The sequence below is a fragment of the Trachypithecus francoisi genome, unplaced genomic scaffold, assembly GCF_009764315.1.
Source record: "Trachypithecus francoisi isolate TF-2019V2 unplaced genomic scaffold, Tfra_2.0 Lachesis_group21, whole genome shotgun sequence".
Lineage (NCBI taxonomy): Eukaryota > Metazoa > Chordata > Mammalia > Primates > Cercopithecidae > Trachypithecus > Trachypithecus francoisi.
In genome coordinates this window covers 39,342,870-39,357,512 of record NW_022681467.1, presented here as the reverse complement: position 1 = coordinate 39,357,512, position 14,643 = coordinate 39,342,870, and the positions used below count along the sequence as shown (strand labels likewise).

Below are 14,643 nucleotides of genomic sequence, written 5' to 3'. Positions count from 1 at the left end.
TCATGCCTGTAATCCCAGCTACTCAGAAGCCTGAGGCAGGAAAACTGCTTGAACCTGGGAGGTGGAGGTTGCAGTGAGCTGTGATCATGCCACTGCACTCCAGCCTCTGGCCTGGACAACAGAACAAGACTCCATCTCAAAAAATAAAAATAAAGAAATAAAGTCATTAGAGTGGGCCTTAATCCAATAACTGGTATCCTTATAAGATTATAAAATAAGAGGTTTTAAAAGAAAAAATAATAGATTAGGACACAGGCGACCACGTGAAGACACAGGAGGAGCCAGCATCTACAAGCCAAGGAGAGAGGCCTCAGAAGAAACCAATGATGCTCCATTTCTGTTGTCGAATCCACCGAGTCTGTGGCACTCTGTTAAGCAGCCGGAGCAAACCGACATGGGGTCTCTCTCAAAATGCCACTAGCCATCCTGACCCATGATGACACGGTCGTCTCACCGGGCCACCTCAGGGCCTCGCTCTCACCCACAGCCTCACGGGAAGAACAGACCTAATGACAGCCAAAGCCCGAGGTTATACCTAGGCCCATCAAGGCCCTGCGCCACCCCCCACCACTCCACACATCCTCTCTGCCCTTCCTTTTCTGTACCTTTGGTCAAAGTGCTCAAGGAGAACCAGCCCAGATACCTCTCTGCAGAAGGCCAGGTGCCCCCCATGACCTCTGTCTCGGAGAGACCCTGGCATCCATCCCGGCTCCCGAAGCTCTGTGTGTTACTAAAAGGGCACCCAGGGGCAACACCCAGGACAGTGAGTTCTCAGTGACTTCGCAATTGCTATCACATGGCACTTCCCACACTCTATTCTGGTTCATTACAAGCTCCTCCCCAGCAATGGCTACCCCAGTTCTTCCCAGCACGGGGCAGGGCCAGTCAGTGCTGGGGACAACCCATCATCTTCATCTTTGCTCCCCAGTGCTGGCAAGTCTGCTGCGAAATAGCACAAATGGAATGAACAAACACGACAGTTCTCTTCCTCTCCTTCATTACCCAGCTACCAGCATCCTCCTTCTCCTCCTGGCAGTCTTCCTGGACTCGCCCAGACTAGATACACATATGCAGCACCATAAGCCTTCTCCTTCATCCTGATTATCACATTTTCTGGGTCTGTTTCAGTTAACTGGTCTTCCTACCAGAGCGTAAGCTGCATGAGGACAGAGCCAGGTCTGGTTTTGCTCACCTTTGCCCCAGCACTGAACACTAGGTGTCTATACCAACCCAGTAAGCTGCCACAGTGGGGTCCACGCACCTGGGAGGGCGAGAAGGGCAGGGTCTTAACAGGTGTGCTCTTGGGCGTCAGGCTGTTACAGGAATCCAGGAAGGACAGACTGGTGCTATTCTCAGTGACAGGGGACAGGGCCACACGCCTCTTCCTCTGCCGCTTGAGCACCGAGGGCGGCGTGCCTACGCCAGAGCCCCCAACTTCAGTGCTGGGGGAAATGGGGATCAGCTCCCCCCGGCTGCTCCGGCTCAGGTCTGAGATGGTGTGGCCATCCAGGCGGTACTCGGTCACACTGGGCACCGGGGCAGCAGGCTGGCGGGGTGGCAGGACCTGCTGCTGCTGTGATGCCTGCAGCTGCACTAGGCTGTTGTTGATACTGTCCTCTGCAGATGGCTCCTCAGGGAGGTCAAATTTACTCAGGTCACACCAAGCATCGGGGTCCTGCCCAGGGAGAGAAGTTAGGAATTGCAATTACTATGCTCTTAATACAAGAGGACTTGTTCATTAAAGGAAATATGTAAGTGTCAAGTACGATCCCACAGCCCAGGATCAATCATTAATATTTCATGCATTTCCTCAAAGTTTTCTATGACTATACATCTATATTTTCATAGATTCTTTTTTCCTTTAAAGAGACAGGGTCTCACTCTGTTGCCTACGCTAGAGTATAGTAGCACAATCACAGCTCACTGCAGGCTTAAACTCCTGGGTTCAAGTGATCCTCCCACCTCAGCCTCCCAAGTAGCTGGGACTACAGGCATGTACCACCATTCTTGGCTAATTTTTTATTTTTCTTTTTTTTGAGACAGAGTCTCACTCTGTTGCCCAGGCTGTGGTGCAGTGGTGCAATCTCGGCTTCCTGCAACCTTTGCCTCAGCCTCCTGAGTAGCTGGGACTACTGGCATGTGCCATCACGCCCAGCTAATTTTTGTACTTTTAGTAGAGACAGGGTTTCACCATATTAGCCAGGCTGGTCTCGAACTCCTGACCTCAGGTGATCTGACAGTCCCAGCCTCCCCAAGTGCTGAGATGACAGGTGTGAGCCACTGCACCCAGTTTCAGCTAATTTTTTAAAAGATTTTTTACAGAGACTGTGTTTCGCTATGTTCCCTAGGCTGGTCTCAAATTCCTGGGCTCATATGATCCTCTCACCTCAGCCTCCCAAAGTGCTAGGATTATAGGCATGAACCACACAGTACCCAGCCTGCAGATATTTTTATAGAACAAAACATAGAGCAGTGAATGGGATGTCACTCATCATTGATGCCTCCTTGGGGCAGCTCACAAAAGTTGTTTCCAATCCCCACAATTCTGCTAGGGAAGCATTACTTTCCCTTTCACACCAAGGAAGCTGAGCTAAGGGGATTTGGTCTTCCCGAAGTTACTCAGCTTCTAGAACAAGCCTGTGAGTCACTACAGGTTTTCCCTCCTTTACCCAGTAAATCACAGCACAAACCAAAAGACTTCCGGTCTTTGGGTTCTGGCCTCTGAGGGGACCCAGATGCTAATGCCGAGTTCTGGTTCCTAGGACTTGCAGGAGCCTGGGGCAATTCACTCCTAAGGATGGAGGCCAGCTGGGGGCAGGACCGACCTCAGGCCCACACCCCAACCTCAGGGAGGCCCCAGCACTGACAGTGTCTGGTAGACCAGAAGTACATCCTATAAGGACCACTCAAGTGGACAGAGCAGAGGAGGGAAGAGAGGATTTCCACATATGCAGTAACTCCCCCAACAGGTGCTGAAGGTGTGGAAAGAGCCTGAGCGCTGAGTCGGATGGACAGCAGGGCCTGACTCCTGTTCCTGGAGGTCACCAGCCATGTGAAACTGGCCAAGTCTCTCCTAACCTCTCTGAGTGTGGGGTGCTCTCACTGTTGATGAGTCCACCACCCACCTCACAGGTTGTTCAAGACCAACTAAAGCTGGGCGCGGTGGTTCATGCCTGTAATCCCAACACTTTGGGAGGCCGAGGCGGGCGGATCACGAGGTCAGGAGATTGAGACCATCCTGGTCAACATGCTGAAACCCCGTCTCTACTAAAAAAATACAAAAAATTAGCCGGGGGTGGTGGCGGGTGCCTGTAGTCCCAGCTACTTGGGACGATGAGGCAGGAGAATGGCGTGAACCCAGGAGGCGGAGTTTGCAGTGAGCTGAGATCACACCACTGCACTCTAGCCTGGGCGACACAGCAAGGCTCCATCTCAAAAAAAAAAAAAGACCAACGAAGAGCCCACACATTAGGTAGCAAGTGATGGGCCTGGCAAGTGGCAAGCAGTCAAATCTTAGGTACTGCCATTACTCACTAAGCACTGGGTCTGGCAATCAGTGGGTGCTCAATACAGGCGAGCTGTGCCTGCAAGCAAAAGAAAACAGAACGGTCTAGGGTAAAGGGAGGTGATGTGGTGGTATAAACACTGTGCCAGGCATGGAGGGGCCGAGTCTCCTCTCCACACTCCCCTCAGAGCTCGGGCGAGGGATGGTGCCCAGTGCTTGCTTCAGAGCTGTGCTAAGAATCCATGAATGTGCTAGTGTCTCTCAAACTCCTCTGACAATCCCTGGAGGTGGGGGCACCACAGACAGAGCCTGTAGCTGGGTCCAGTCCCAGCCACTGGGGTCAAGAGGTGAGACCTAGAGTGAAAGAGGGCCTGAGTAGATGGCCCTCCAACCCTTCATCAGGTAGTAGCAGGAGCATAGCATGGCAGTCAAGACCACCAAGTGTACTTGCTGTGCAACCATGGGTATACTACTTGACCTCCCTGAGCCTCAGTTCTCACCTACAAAACAGAAATGACACACCTCACAGGATAACACGAAGACTGTATGTTAAGCTCAGACCCTGGCAGTTAGATGTTCTAGGATGGAAGACACCTGAGTGGGAAGGCAAACACGGACCCCCATACTGGACTCCGCACCCCAGTGACCAGGCCTCTGGTCTTTCACCTCCCAAAACCCGCTCTACACTGCAGGCCTGGCTGATGCAGTCAGAAGCTGGGGTGTCACACCAAGAAGCCCTCCTCAAAGGACACAACCCCACAGCCAACACAGTAACCACAACACGGGCTCAATGGCTGCCCCACCCTGAGTAACCAGAACCCACTCCACTCCAAGACCAGCACCAAGCCTTGGCACTTCCTGGGCCCCTCTTCAGGGAGACCCAACCATGCGTGATGCCACAAATACCACGCTGTCCTGTGCTGTCACCTGCAATCAACCTTTAGGACTCAGTGCAGTGCCACCTCCTCTGGGCAGCCTTCCCACCCCGCCCTGTGCCATACATAGAGGTCAGATGCCACCACAAATTCCTGCTGCACACACCAGGAGTTCCCCAAAGACAGGGACTGCATGGTGATGACCCTGGTGTCCCCAGCCCTTCGGTTAGGGCTGGGCACTCAGCATCAAGTCAGTAACTGTTAGAAGGGAGATGGAATGAGCAAAAGGATGTAGGCCCACGAGAGAAGCACTTCCTGCTAGGGGTGTTCTGTGCCCACTGTGAAATGTTGTGACCAACATACCGACTCGATCAAGTCCAGGGCTTCAGAGAGGCTAGAACCCACGGCAGGGATGAGGAGGTTGGCTGCCTCCACCACCCACTTGTAGGGCAGACTCATTTCCGGCGGGGAGCCTTCCTGGTCCTCACGCTTCGGAAATTCCTCCAAGGGCTCTGGTGTTCGTACTGCGTCCAGATCTGTAGGGATGGGCTCCTGCTCCTTTGAAGTGGTGGCTGCTGCAGGTTCCTCCTCACTGCTTTCCTCCTCCTTTATGGTAGGAGGGACAGAGGGCCAGTTGGTCAGAAGACTTCCCTGAAAGACACAAGAGTACACCATTTGGATTTCGCTGAGATATAGACTCTATAGTAATTTCTAGCTAAAACACACAACCTGAATCTAAGAAGGAAACTCTGATGAACCCAAATAGAGAAACATTCTACAAAATAATTAGCCATACCATATACTTCAAAAATGTCAATATCATGAGACTAAGAAAGGCGGACTAAAGGGATAGGACAACTAAATGCAATGTCTGGTCCTAGACTGCATCATGGGCAGGGAAAAATGGAATATAAACTGTAGATAAACATCCTGAATTAAGCTTAAATTCCCTGGATTGAATATAACTTTACTGTGGTTATGTAAGCAAATGGCCTTATTCTTAGGAATCTATGCTACATAACTAACTCTCAAATGGCTCAGATGAAAGTAGTAGTACACAGAGATTGGGTGCAGTGGCTCACGCCTGTAATCTCAGCACTTTGGGAGGCCGAGGTGGGTGGATCACCTGAGGTCAAGAGTTTGAGATCAGCCTGGCCAACATGGTGAAACCCTGTCTCTACTAAAAATACAAAAAAAAATTAGCCATGCGTGGTGGCACACACCTGTAATCCCAGCTACTCGGAGGCTGAGGCAGGAGAATCACTTGAACCTGGGAGGCGGAAGTTGCAGTGAGCTGAGATCGTGTCATTGCACTCCGGCCTAGGTAACAAGAGCAAAACTCCATCTCAAAAAAAATTAAAAATTTAATTTTTAAAGCTTAAATAAACATTAAAAAATTAAAGGACCAGGTACAGTGGCTTATGCCTGTAACCCTAGCACTTTGGGAGGCTGAGGCAAGTGGATCCCTTGAGCTCATGGGCTCAAGGTTGCAATGGGCTATGATCATACCATTGCCCTCCAGCTTGGGCAACATAACAAGAGTCTAATAATAAAGAAAAAGGGTGGGGGAGGGGGCTGGGTGCAGTGGTTCACACCCATAATCCCAGAACTCTGAAAGGCTCAGGCAAGAGGATCCCTTGAGTCCAAGAGTTCAAGGTTGCAGTGAGCTATGATCACGCCACTGCACTACAGCCTGGGGTACAGAGCAAGACCGTGTCTCATTAAAAAAAAAAACAAAAAACAAAACGGCCGAGCATGGTGGCTCACACCTGTAATCCGAACACTTCAGGAGACCAAGACAGGTGGATCATGAGGTCGAGAGATCAAGACCATCCTGGCTAACATGGTAAAACCCTGTCTCTAAAAATACAAAAAATTAGCTGGGTGTGGTGGCACGTGCCTGTAGTCCTAGCTACTCGGGAGGCTGAGGCAGAAGAATCGCTTGAATCCAGGAGGTGAAGGTTGCAGTGAGCCGCGATTGCACCACTGCCCTCCAGCCTGGGCGACAGAGTGAGATACCATCTCCAAAAAAAAAAAAAAAAAAAAAAAACCACTGGCTGCAGTAGCTCATGCCTGTAATCCCAACACTTTGGGAGGCCATGGCAGACAGATCCCTTGAGCCCAGGAGTTCAAGACCAGCCTGAGCAACATAGGGAAACCCCATCTCTATAAAACAAATGAACAAAAAAAAGTGAATTTTACTGTATGTAAATTATACCTTTATAGAATAAAGAAATAAAAAAGCTACCAAACTGGGAAAAAATAGTTACTACATGATAAAGGAGTAACATCCTTAATATACAAATAAAACATACAAATCAATAACAAGACCAAAAAAAAAAAAAAAGCAACCAAGCCAAATAACAAACTAAGGGGTAATTTGTTACTCAACCTCATTAATAGTAAACGAAATGAAAACCAAAACAATGAATCAAAACATCACGTTGTACACCATAAATATATGCAATTTTTTTGTTGTTGTTTTTTGAGACAGCTTGTTGTCACCCAGGCTGGTGTGCAGAGGCACACTTTCAGCTCACTGCAACCTCTGCCTCCCAGGTTCAAGTCATTCTCATGCCTCAGCCTCCGGAGCAGTTGGGACTACAGGAGTGCACCACCACACCCGGTTAATTTTTTATATTGTTAGTAGAGATGGGGTTTCACCATATTGACCAGGCTGGTCTCAAACTCCTAGCCTCAAGTGATCCGCCCACTTCAGCCTCCCAAAGTGCTGAGAATATAGGCATGAGCCACCGCGCCTGGTCAATATATGCAATTTATTTGTCAATTATATCTTAATAAAGCTGGGAAAAAAAACACCCATCAACTCCAAAGTAATTCAATCAAAATAAGAACATGATAATGCATCTGTTGTTCATTAAAACTGGCAAAGATTTTTTTTTTTTTTTTTTTTAGACGGAGTCTTGCTCTGTCGCCGGGGCTGGAGTGCAGTGGCCGGATCTCAGCTCACTGCAAGCTCCGACTCCCGGGTTCACGCCATTCTCCTGCCTCAGCCTCCCGAGTAGCTGGGACTACAGACGCCCGCCACCTCGCCCGGCTAGTTTTTTGTATTTTTTAGTAGAGACGGGGTTTCACAGTGTTCGCCAGGATGGTCTCGATCTCCTGACCTCGTGATCCGCCCGTCTCGGCCTCCCAAAGTGCTGGGATTACAGGCTTGAGCCACCGCGCCCGGCCCAAAGATTTTTTTTTTTTATATAACCATAGCCGGTATTGACAATGAGGCTGGAAACAAGCAGTCCCATATACTGCTGATAGCAGAATTAAACAGTACAATCCCTTTGGCAGCAATTCAGCAACGCTTATGAAAACTTCAAATGCCCACACTATTTTACCCAACCATTCCACATCTATAAAATCAACCGGCAGGGCGCAGTGGCTCACACCTGTAATCCCAGCACTTTGGGAGGCTGAGGTGGGAGGATCACGAGGTCAAGAGATCGAGACCATCCTGGCCAACATGGTGAAACCCCTCTCTCTACTAAAAAACACAAAAATTAGCTGGGCATGTGGTGCATGTCTGTAATCCCAGCTACGTGGGAGGCTGAGGCAGCAGAATGACTTGAACTCAGGAGACGGAGGTTGCAGCGAGCTGAGATCGTGCCACTGCACTCTAGCCTGGCAACAGAGCAAGACTCTGTCTTTAAAAAATAAAAAAAGAACACATAGTTCAGCAAATGTACAAAGAAACTGAACGATAATGTTCATTATAGCATTGATGGAAACAGTTACAGATGTTCATCAATATAACGGTTAAATAAGATAGGGCAAAGTCAGGAATGTTGGAGATCTGAATACACATAACAACATGGAAAGATATATTAACTAGAAAAATAAAGTTGTAAAACAGTAAGATATCATCTAATTTAGGCCCAGCGCTGTGGCTCATGCTTGTAATCCCAGTACTTTGGGAGGTCAAGGCAGGCAGATCACCTGAGGTCAGGAGTTTGAGACCAGCCTGACCAACATGGAGACACCCCAATTAGCCAGGTGTGGTGGCACATGCTTACAATCCCAGCTACTCGACAGGCTGAGGCAGGAGAATCGCTTGAACCCGGGAGGCGGAGGTTGGGGTGAGCCAAGATCACGCCATTGCACTCCAGCCTGGGCAATAAGAGCAAAACTCCGTCTCAAAAAAAAAATAAAAGTTGAGATGAGCGGGCTCAGCCTTCTACATTGCCTAATTCTATAAAGTTGCTAAGTTTCTGCAATGATCACGCATTACTTCTGAAGCAGAGGAACCAATTTTACAATGGCAAGCACTGACCAATGTGTGAGGGAAGTTGGGGGTGGTCCCTACACGAATTAACAAGCAAAATTCTTCTGGCAGCAATCTAACAAAATGTATTAAGAGGTTTTTGTTCTTTTTTTTTTTTTTTTTTTTTTTTTTTTTTAAAAACAGAGTCTTGCTGTCACCCAGGCTGGAGTGTGTGGTGTGAACTCTGCTCACTGCAACCTCCGCCACGCCAGTTCAACTGATTCTCAATTATTGTGCCTCAGCGTCCCGAGTAGCTGGGATTACAAGCCTGTGCCACCACACCCCCTTTGGCCTCCCAAAGTGCGAGATTACAGGAGTAAGCCACGATGCCTGGCCTGTTTGCTTTTTCAAAGACAGAGTCTCACTCTGTTGAAATCCTGGACTCAAGTGAACTTCCTGCCCCAGGCTCCAAGTAGCTGGAACTACAGGTGTGTGCCACCGCACCCAGCTTTTTTTTTTTTTTTAATACAGAGTCTCCCTATGTTGCCCAGGCTGCTCACGAACTCCTGGCCTCAAGGAATCCTCCCATCTTGGCCTCACAAAGTGCCGGGATTACAGGAATGAGCCACCATACTCAGCCAAAAGGGTTTCCCCCACCACCAAACATATCTGTCCATCTCTAGAAATTTCTCAAGAACTAACTGCAAAAAGAAGCAGTGATTTTGTTATTTTATCTCTAATAACAAAAAACCAGTATATCCTTATCTTCATCAGTAAGAAACTAGTTAAATAAATAGCACACCAGAAAGAAGACACTGGAGAGAAACGGGTAAGGCTAAAAGCAAAACAGGCAGGCACGGTGGCTCATGCCTGCAATTTCATCACTTTGAGAGGCCGAGGAGGGTGGATCACCCGAGGTCAGGAGTTCGAGAGCAGCCTGGCCAACATGGCAAAACTCCATCTCTACTAAAAATACAAAAATTTGCCAGGCGTGGTGGTGAGTGCCTATAATCCCAGCTTCCCAGCCACTCAGGAGGCTGAAGCAGGAGAATCACTTGAACTTGGGAGGTGGAGGTTGCAGCAAGCGGAGATGGCACCACTGCATTCCAGCCTGGGCAAGATCAAGACTCTGTCTCAAACAAAACAAAACAAAACAAAACAAAAAACCCAAAAACTGACCTCTTGTGCTCAGGGTCATGGTCCAGGACTTGGTCCCAGCCCAGCACAGCCAGCACCCCAGACACTCAAAGTGTTAGGGGACAAAAGTCAAGTCAATAACGGGCTTTCAGCACAGTAGAGTTTTTAGAGATTAAAGATCTGTTCACTCTGTCCTATGCTGAAAGTCTTCTATGAGTCAGCTGACGTCCACTGTTTCTCTTTGTGGAACAGAGACCTTTTCTTCAATCAGAAGTAAAAGACTGAAAGCATACTACTTAGATGTACAAGAAATTGTCGGAAGTAGACTCCTCTGGTTAAGAGATGCACAGGGAGTTGAAACTAGAAAAAGAAGTCATTTTACTTTTCATTTTATACCTTTCTCTACCATTGAGAGTTACCCCATAGGTGCATTCGTATTGGGAAATCGAGAGATATTCTCTAAAATTGAAAAATCAAGAAATAGAGACAAAAACATAATATATTGCTCTAGCAGGCCATTGTGGAAGAATTGTAGCTGTCAACAAGTTACACATAATATAGCGCTCTAGCAGGGCATTGTGGAAGAATTGTAGCTGTCAACAAGTTACCTCTACCCAGTAAGAAGAGGGAAAAAGACTTTTTTTTTTGAGACGGAGTCTCGCTCTGTCTCCCGGGCTGGAGTGCAGTGGCCGGATCTCAGCTCACTGCAAGCTCCGCCTCCCGGGTCTACGCCATTCTCCTGCCTCAGCCTCCCGAATAGCTGGGACTACAGGCGCCCGCCACCTCGCCCGGCTAGTTTTTTGTATTTTTAGTAGAGACGGGGTTTCACCGTGTTAGCCAGGATGGTCTCGATCTCCTGACCTCGTGATCCGCCCGTCTCGGCCTCCCAAAGTGCTGGGATTACAGGCTTGAGCCACCGCGCCCGGCCGGGAAAAAGACTTTAAAAGTATTAAATAGTTCATACCATGACAGAAAAGATTAGAAAATAACAGAGGGGGCCGGGTGCAGTGGCTCAAGCCTGTAATCCCAGCACTTTGGGAGGCCGAGACAGGCGGATCACGAGGTCAGGAGATCGAGACCATCCTGGCTAACACGGTGAAACCCCGTCTCTACTAAAAAATACAAAAAACTAGCCGGGCAAGGTGGCGGGCGCCTGTAGTCCCAGCTACTTGGGAGGTTGAGGCAGGAGAATGGCGTAAACCTGGGAGGCGGAGCTTGCAGTGAGCTGAGATCCGGCCACTGCACTCCAGCCTGGGCGACAGAACGAGACTCTGTCTCAAAAAAAAAAAAATAAATAACAGAGGACAACTGTGTTACCTACCACATATCCAGCATCATCAAATCTTAATGTTTTGTCATGCTTGCTCCAAATTTTTATTTTATTTAGGCCGGGCACAGTGGCTCACACTTGTAATCCCAGCACTTTGCGAGGCTGAGGCGGGCGGATCACGAGGTCAGGAGATCGAGACCATCCTGGCCAACATGGTGAAACCCCGTCTCTCCTAAAAATACAAAAAATTAGCCGGGCGTGGTGGCGGGTGCCTGTAGTCCTGGCTACTCGGGAGGCTGAGGCAGGAGAATGGCGTGAACCCACAAGGTAGAGCTTGCAGTGAGCCAAGATCATGACACTGCACTCCAGCCTGGGCAACACAGTGAGACGCAGTCTCAAACAAAACAAAACAAAGCCCCAGCTACTCCGGAGGCTGAGGCACGAGAATGGAGAATGGTGTGAACCCGGGAGGCGGAGCTTGCAGTGAGCCGAGATCATACCACTGCACTCTAGCCTGGGCGACAGAGCGAGAGCTTGTCTCAAAAAAAATAAATAAATTTTATTTATAAATAAAAGCTGGAATGAAGTGGCAGGATCTCGACTCATTGTAACCTCCACCTCCCAGGCTCAGGTAATCCTCCCACTTCAGCCTCCCAAGTAGCTGGAACTACAGGTTCACACAATCATGCACAGCTAACTTTTTCTTACTTTTTATAGGAATGGGGTTTCGCCATGTTGCCAACGCTGGTCTTAAACTCCAGGACTCAAGAGATCCATACGCCTTGGCCTCCCAAAGTGCTGGGATTACAGATGTTAGCCACCACGCCCTGCCCAAATTTCTATTTTGAAAAATAACCTTTATAGTTTAAAAATATAAATAAAAACTTTGCTCTGGTGTATAGGACAGTGGATGTTAATATAAGTATACACTGATTTCATTTTTAAAACTGCAAATGTAGCTGGGGCACAGTGGCTCACGTCTGTAATGCCAGCACTTTGGGAGGCTGAGGTGGATGAATCATTTGAGGTCATAAGTTTGAGACCAGATGGACCAACATGGTGAGACCCTGTCTCTAATACAAAAATCAGGCGGGCATGGTGGTACGCACCTGTAATCCCAGTTACTGAGGATGCTGAGTTAGCAGAATTGCTTGAACCTGGGAGGCGGAGGTTGCAGTGAGCTATCACATCACTGAACTCCAGCCTGAGTGACAGAGTGAGACTCCATCTCAAAAAAATAAATAAAAACTGCAAATGTAGTGCCAGGCATGGTGGCTAACATCTGTAATACCAACACCTTGGGAGGCCAAGGGAGGTGGATCTCTTCAGGCTAGGAATTCAAAACCAGCCTGGCCAACTGGGTGAAACCCCATCTCTATTAAAAATACAAAAATTAGCCAGGCATGGTGGTGCATGCCTGTAATCTCAGCTACTCAGGTTGCTGAGGCATGAGATCACTTGATCCCAGGAGACAGAGGTTGCAGTGAGCCAAGATCACACTCTGCACTCCAGCCTGGGCATCAGAGCAAGACTCCGTCTCAAAAAAAAAAAAAAAAAAGCCTGCAAATGTAATACGATACGATTTTAATTGTTAATTTCTACAAAAGTCAAAATTATAGAGACAGAAAACAGATCACAGTGTAAGGAGCTAAGGACTGAAAAAAAGGCTGAGAAAAGGAGCACAGGGGAATTCTGGGGTGATGGGACTGTTCTATACCTTGACTGGGGCAGTGGTTACATGGCTGTATGCTTTGTCATAACTCAAAACTGTATATTAGAGTATATAAATTACAACGCAATACATTTTTACATTTTTTTAAATTAAAAAGATAGACACAGAGTTTCACCATGTTGCCTGAACCAGCCTCCGACTCCTGGGCTCAAGTAATCCGCCCTCCTCGGTCTCTCAACTTGCTGGGATTACAGGTGTGAGCCAACGCACCCAGTCACATCTGATTTCTTTTTTTAATTGCAGACATGCTTTCAGTTTTAAAAAATTAAAATAAGCAACAGGTAAGAAGGCGGCCACCAGCAAGCAGACAAGTGCCAGTTATGTGCAGAAGTATCACAAGGCCCCAGAAGCACAAGGCCCACTTTTAGACTCTGTGGCAAAAACTGACCAATAGCTGTGGACAAGGTGTTCAATGAGATGGTGTCAGATGAATGTGAAATCAAAGCAAGCCGAAGGCTGAGCAGCTATCTCACCTGGCCTTCCGTGGGCTGGGCACTCTGGAGGCCGTCCTTGTCCTCGAGCTCCAGCAGCAAGTACACCGGGGGCTTGCAGTCTTTGGACTCACTCAAGAAGCCTCCTGTGTCCACCTTCCTTTTGATGGTGGAGTTCCAGTGATTCTTCACAGCATTGTCTGTCCTGCAGGGGGCAGCAGGGGGCCTTTGAACCCCAGCTCTGTGGGTTCACTCACCTCCCTAAGCTAAGTTCCTGCTCCTGTAAATGAATCTTCCACTGGATGAACTCTAAGGTCTCTTTCAGCTCCAAGATGAAGTCTCATGAGTCTCTAGCCCTAATAATTTACAGAGCATTTCCACAGAGCTCTGTGAAATAAGCAACTGAATCATTCAGGCTATGGTAAAAATTATAAAACGACATCAGCTACTGTCAGGTTCAAGTTAAAAAAAAAAAATTTTTTTTTTTAAATTCACTGCAAGCTCCGCCTCCCGGGTTCACGCCATTCTCCTGCCTCAGCCTCCCGAGTAGCTGGGATTACAGACGCCCACCACCATGCCCGGCTAATTTTTTGTATTTTTAGTAGAGATGGGGTTTCACCGTGTTAGCCAGGATGGTCTTGATCTCCTGACCTCGTGATCCACCCACCTTGGCCTCCCAAAGTGCTGGGATTACAAGCGTGAGCCACCGTGCCCAGACAAAAAAAATTTTTTTAATTAAAAAAAAAAATAATGGCCAAGCACGGTGGCTCACCAAGCCTGTGATTTTTGTAAAAATACAAAATTAGCTAGGCATGGTAGCACATACCTGTAATCCCAGCTACTTGGGAGGCTGAGGCTGAGGCAGGAGAATCGCTTGAACCCAGGAAGCGAAGGTTGTGGTGAGCCAAGACCGTGCCATTGCACTCCAGCCTGGGAACAAAAGTCAAACTTCATCTCAAAAAAAAAAAAAAAAAAATATATATATATATATATATATATATATATATATATAATACCAGGGCCGGGCGCAGTGGCTCAAGCCTGTAATCCCAGCACTTTGGGAGGCCGAGACGGGCGGATCACAAGGTCAGGAGATCGAGACCACCCTGGCTAACCCGGTGAAACCCCGTCTCTACTAAAAAATATAAAAAACTAGCCGGGCGAGGTGGCGGGCGCTTGTAGTCCCAGCTACTCGGGAGGCTGAGGCAGGAGAATGGCGTAAACCCGGGAGGCGGAGCTTGCAGTGAGCTGAGATCCGGCCACTGCACTCCAGCCTGGGCGACAGAGCGAGACTCCGTCTCAAAAAAAAATAAAAATAAATAAAAATAAAATAAAATACCAGGAAGAGTGGCTCACGTCTGTAATCCCAGCATTTTGGGAGGTGCTGGGCGTGGTGCCGGGCACCTGTAATCCTAGCTACTTGGGAGGCTGAGGCATGAGAATCGCTTAAACCCGGGAGGTGGACATCGCAATAAGC

At 48.2% G+C, this 14,643-nt stretch overlaps 1 protein-coding gene across 1 annotated transcript in view; it reads right to left on the bottom strand.

Annotated features, from left to right (window-relative positions):
- MYBL2 (MYB proto-oncogene like 2) overlaps positions 1-14,643 on the bottom strand; it is a 53,474-nt gene that overhangs the window by 12,546 nt on the left and 26,285 nt on the right. Inside the window, exons 6-8 of the mRNA XM_033186464.1 lie at positions 13,209-13,371; positions 4,744-5,031; positions 1,262-1,675 (exon numbers count right to left, since the gene is read on the bottom strand). Coding sequence (XP_033042355.1) covers positions 1,262-1,675; positions 4,744-5,031; positions 13,209-13,371 — 865 coding nt within the window. The remainder of the gene's footprint in view (positions 1-1,261; positions 1,676-4,743; positions 5,032-13,208; positions 13,372-14,643) is intronic.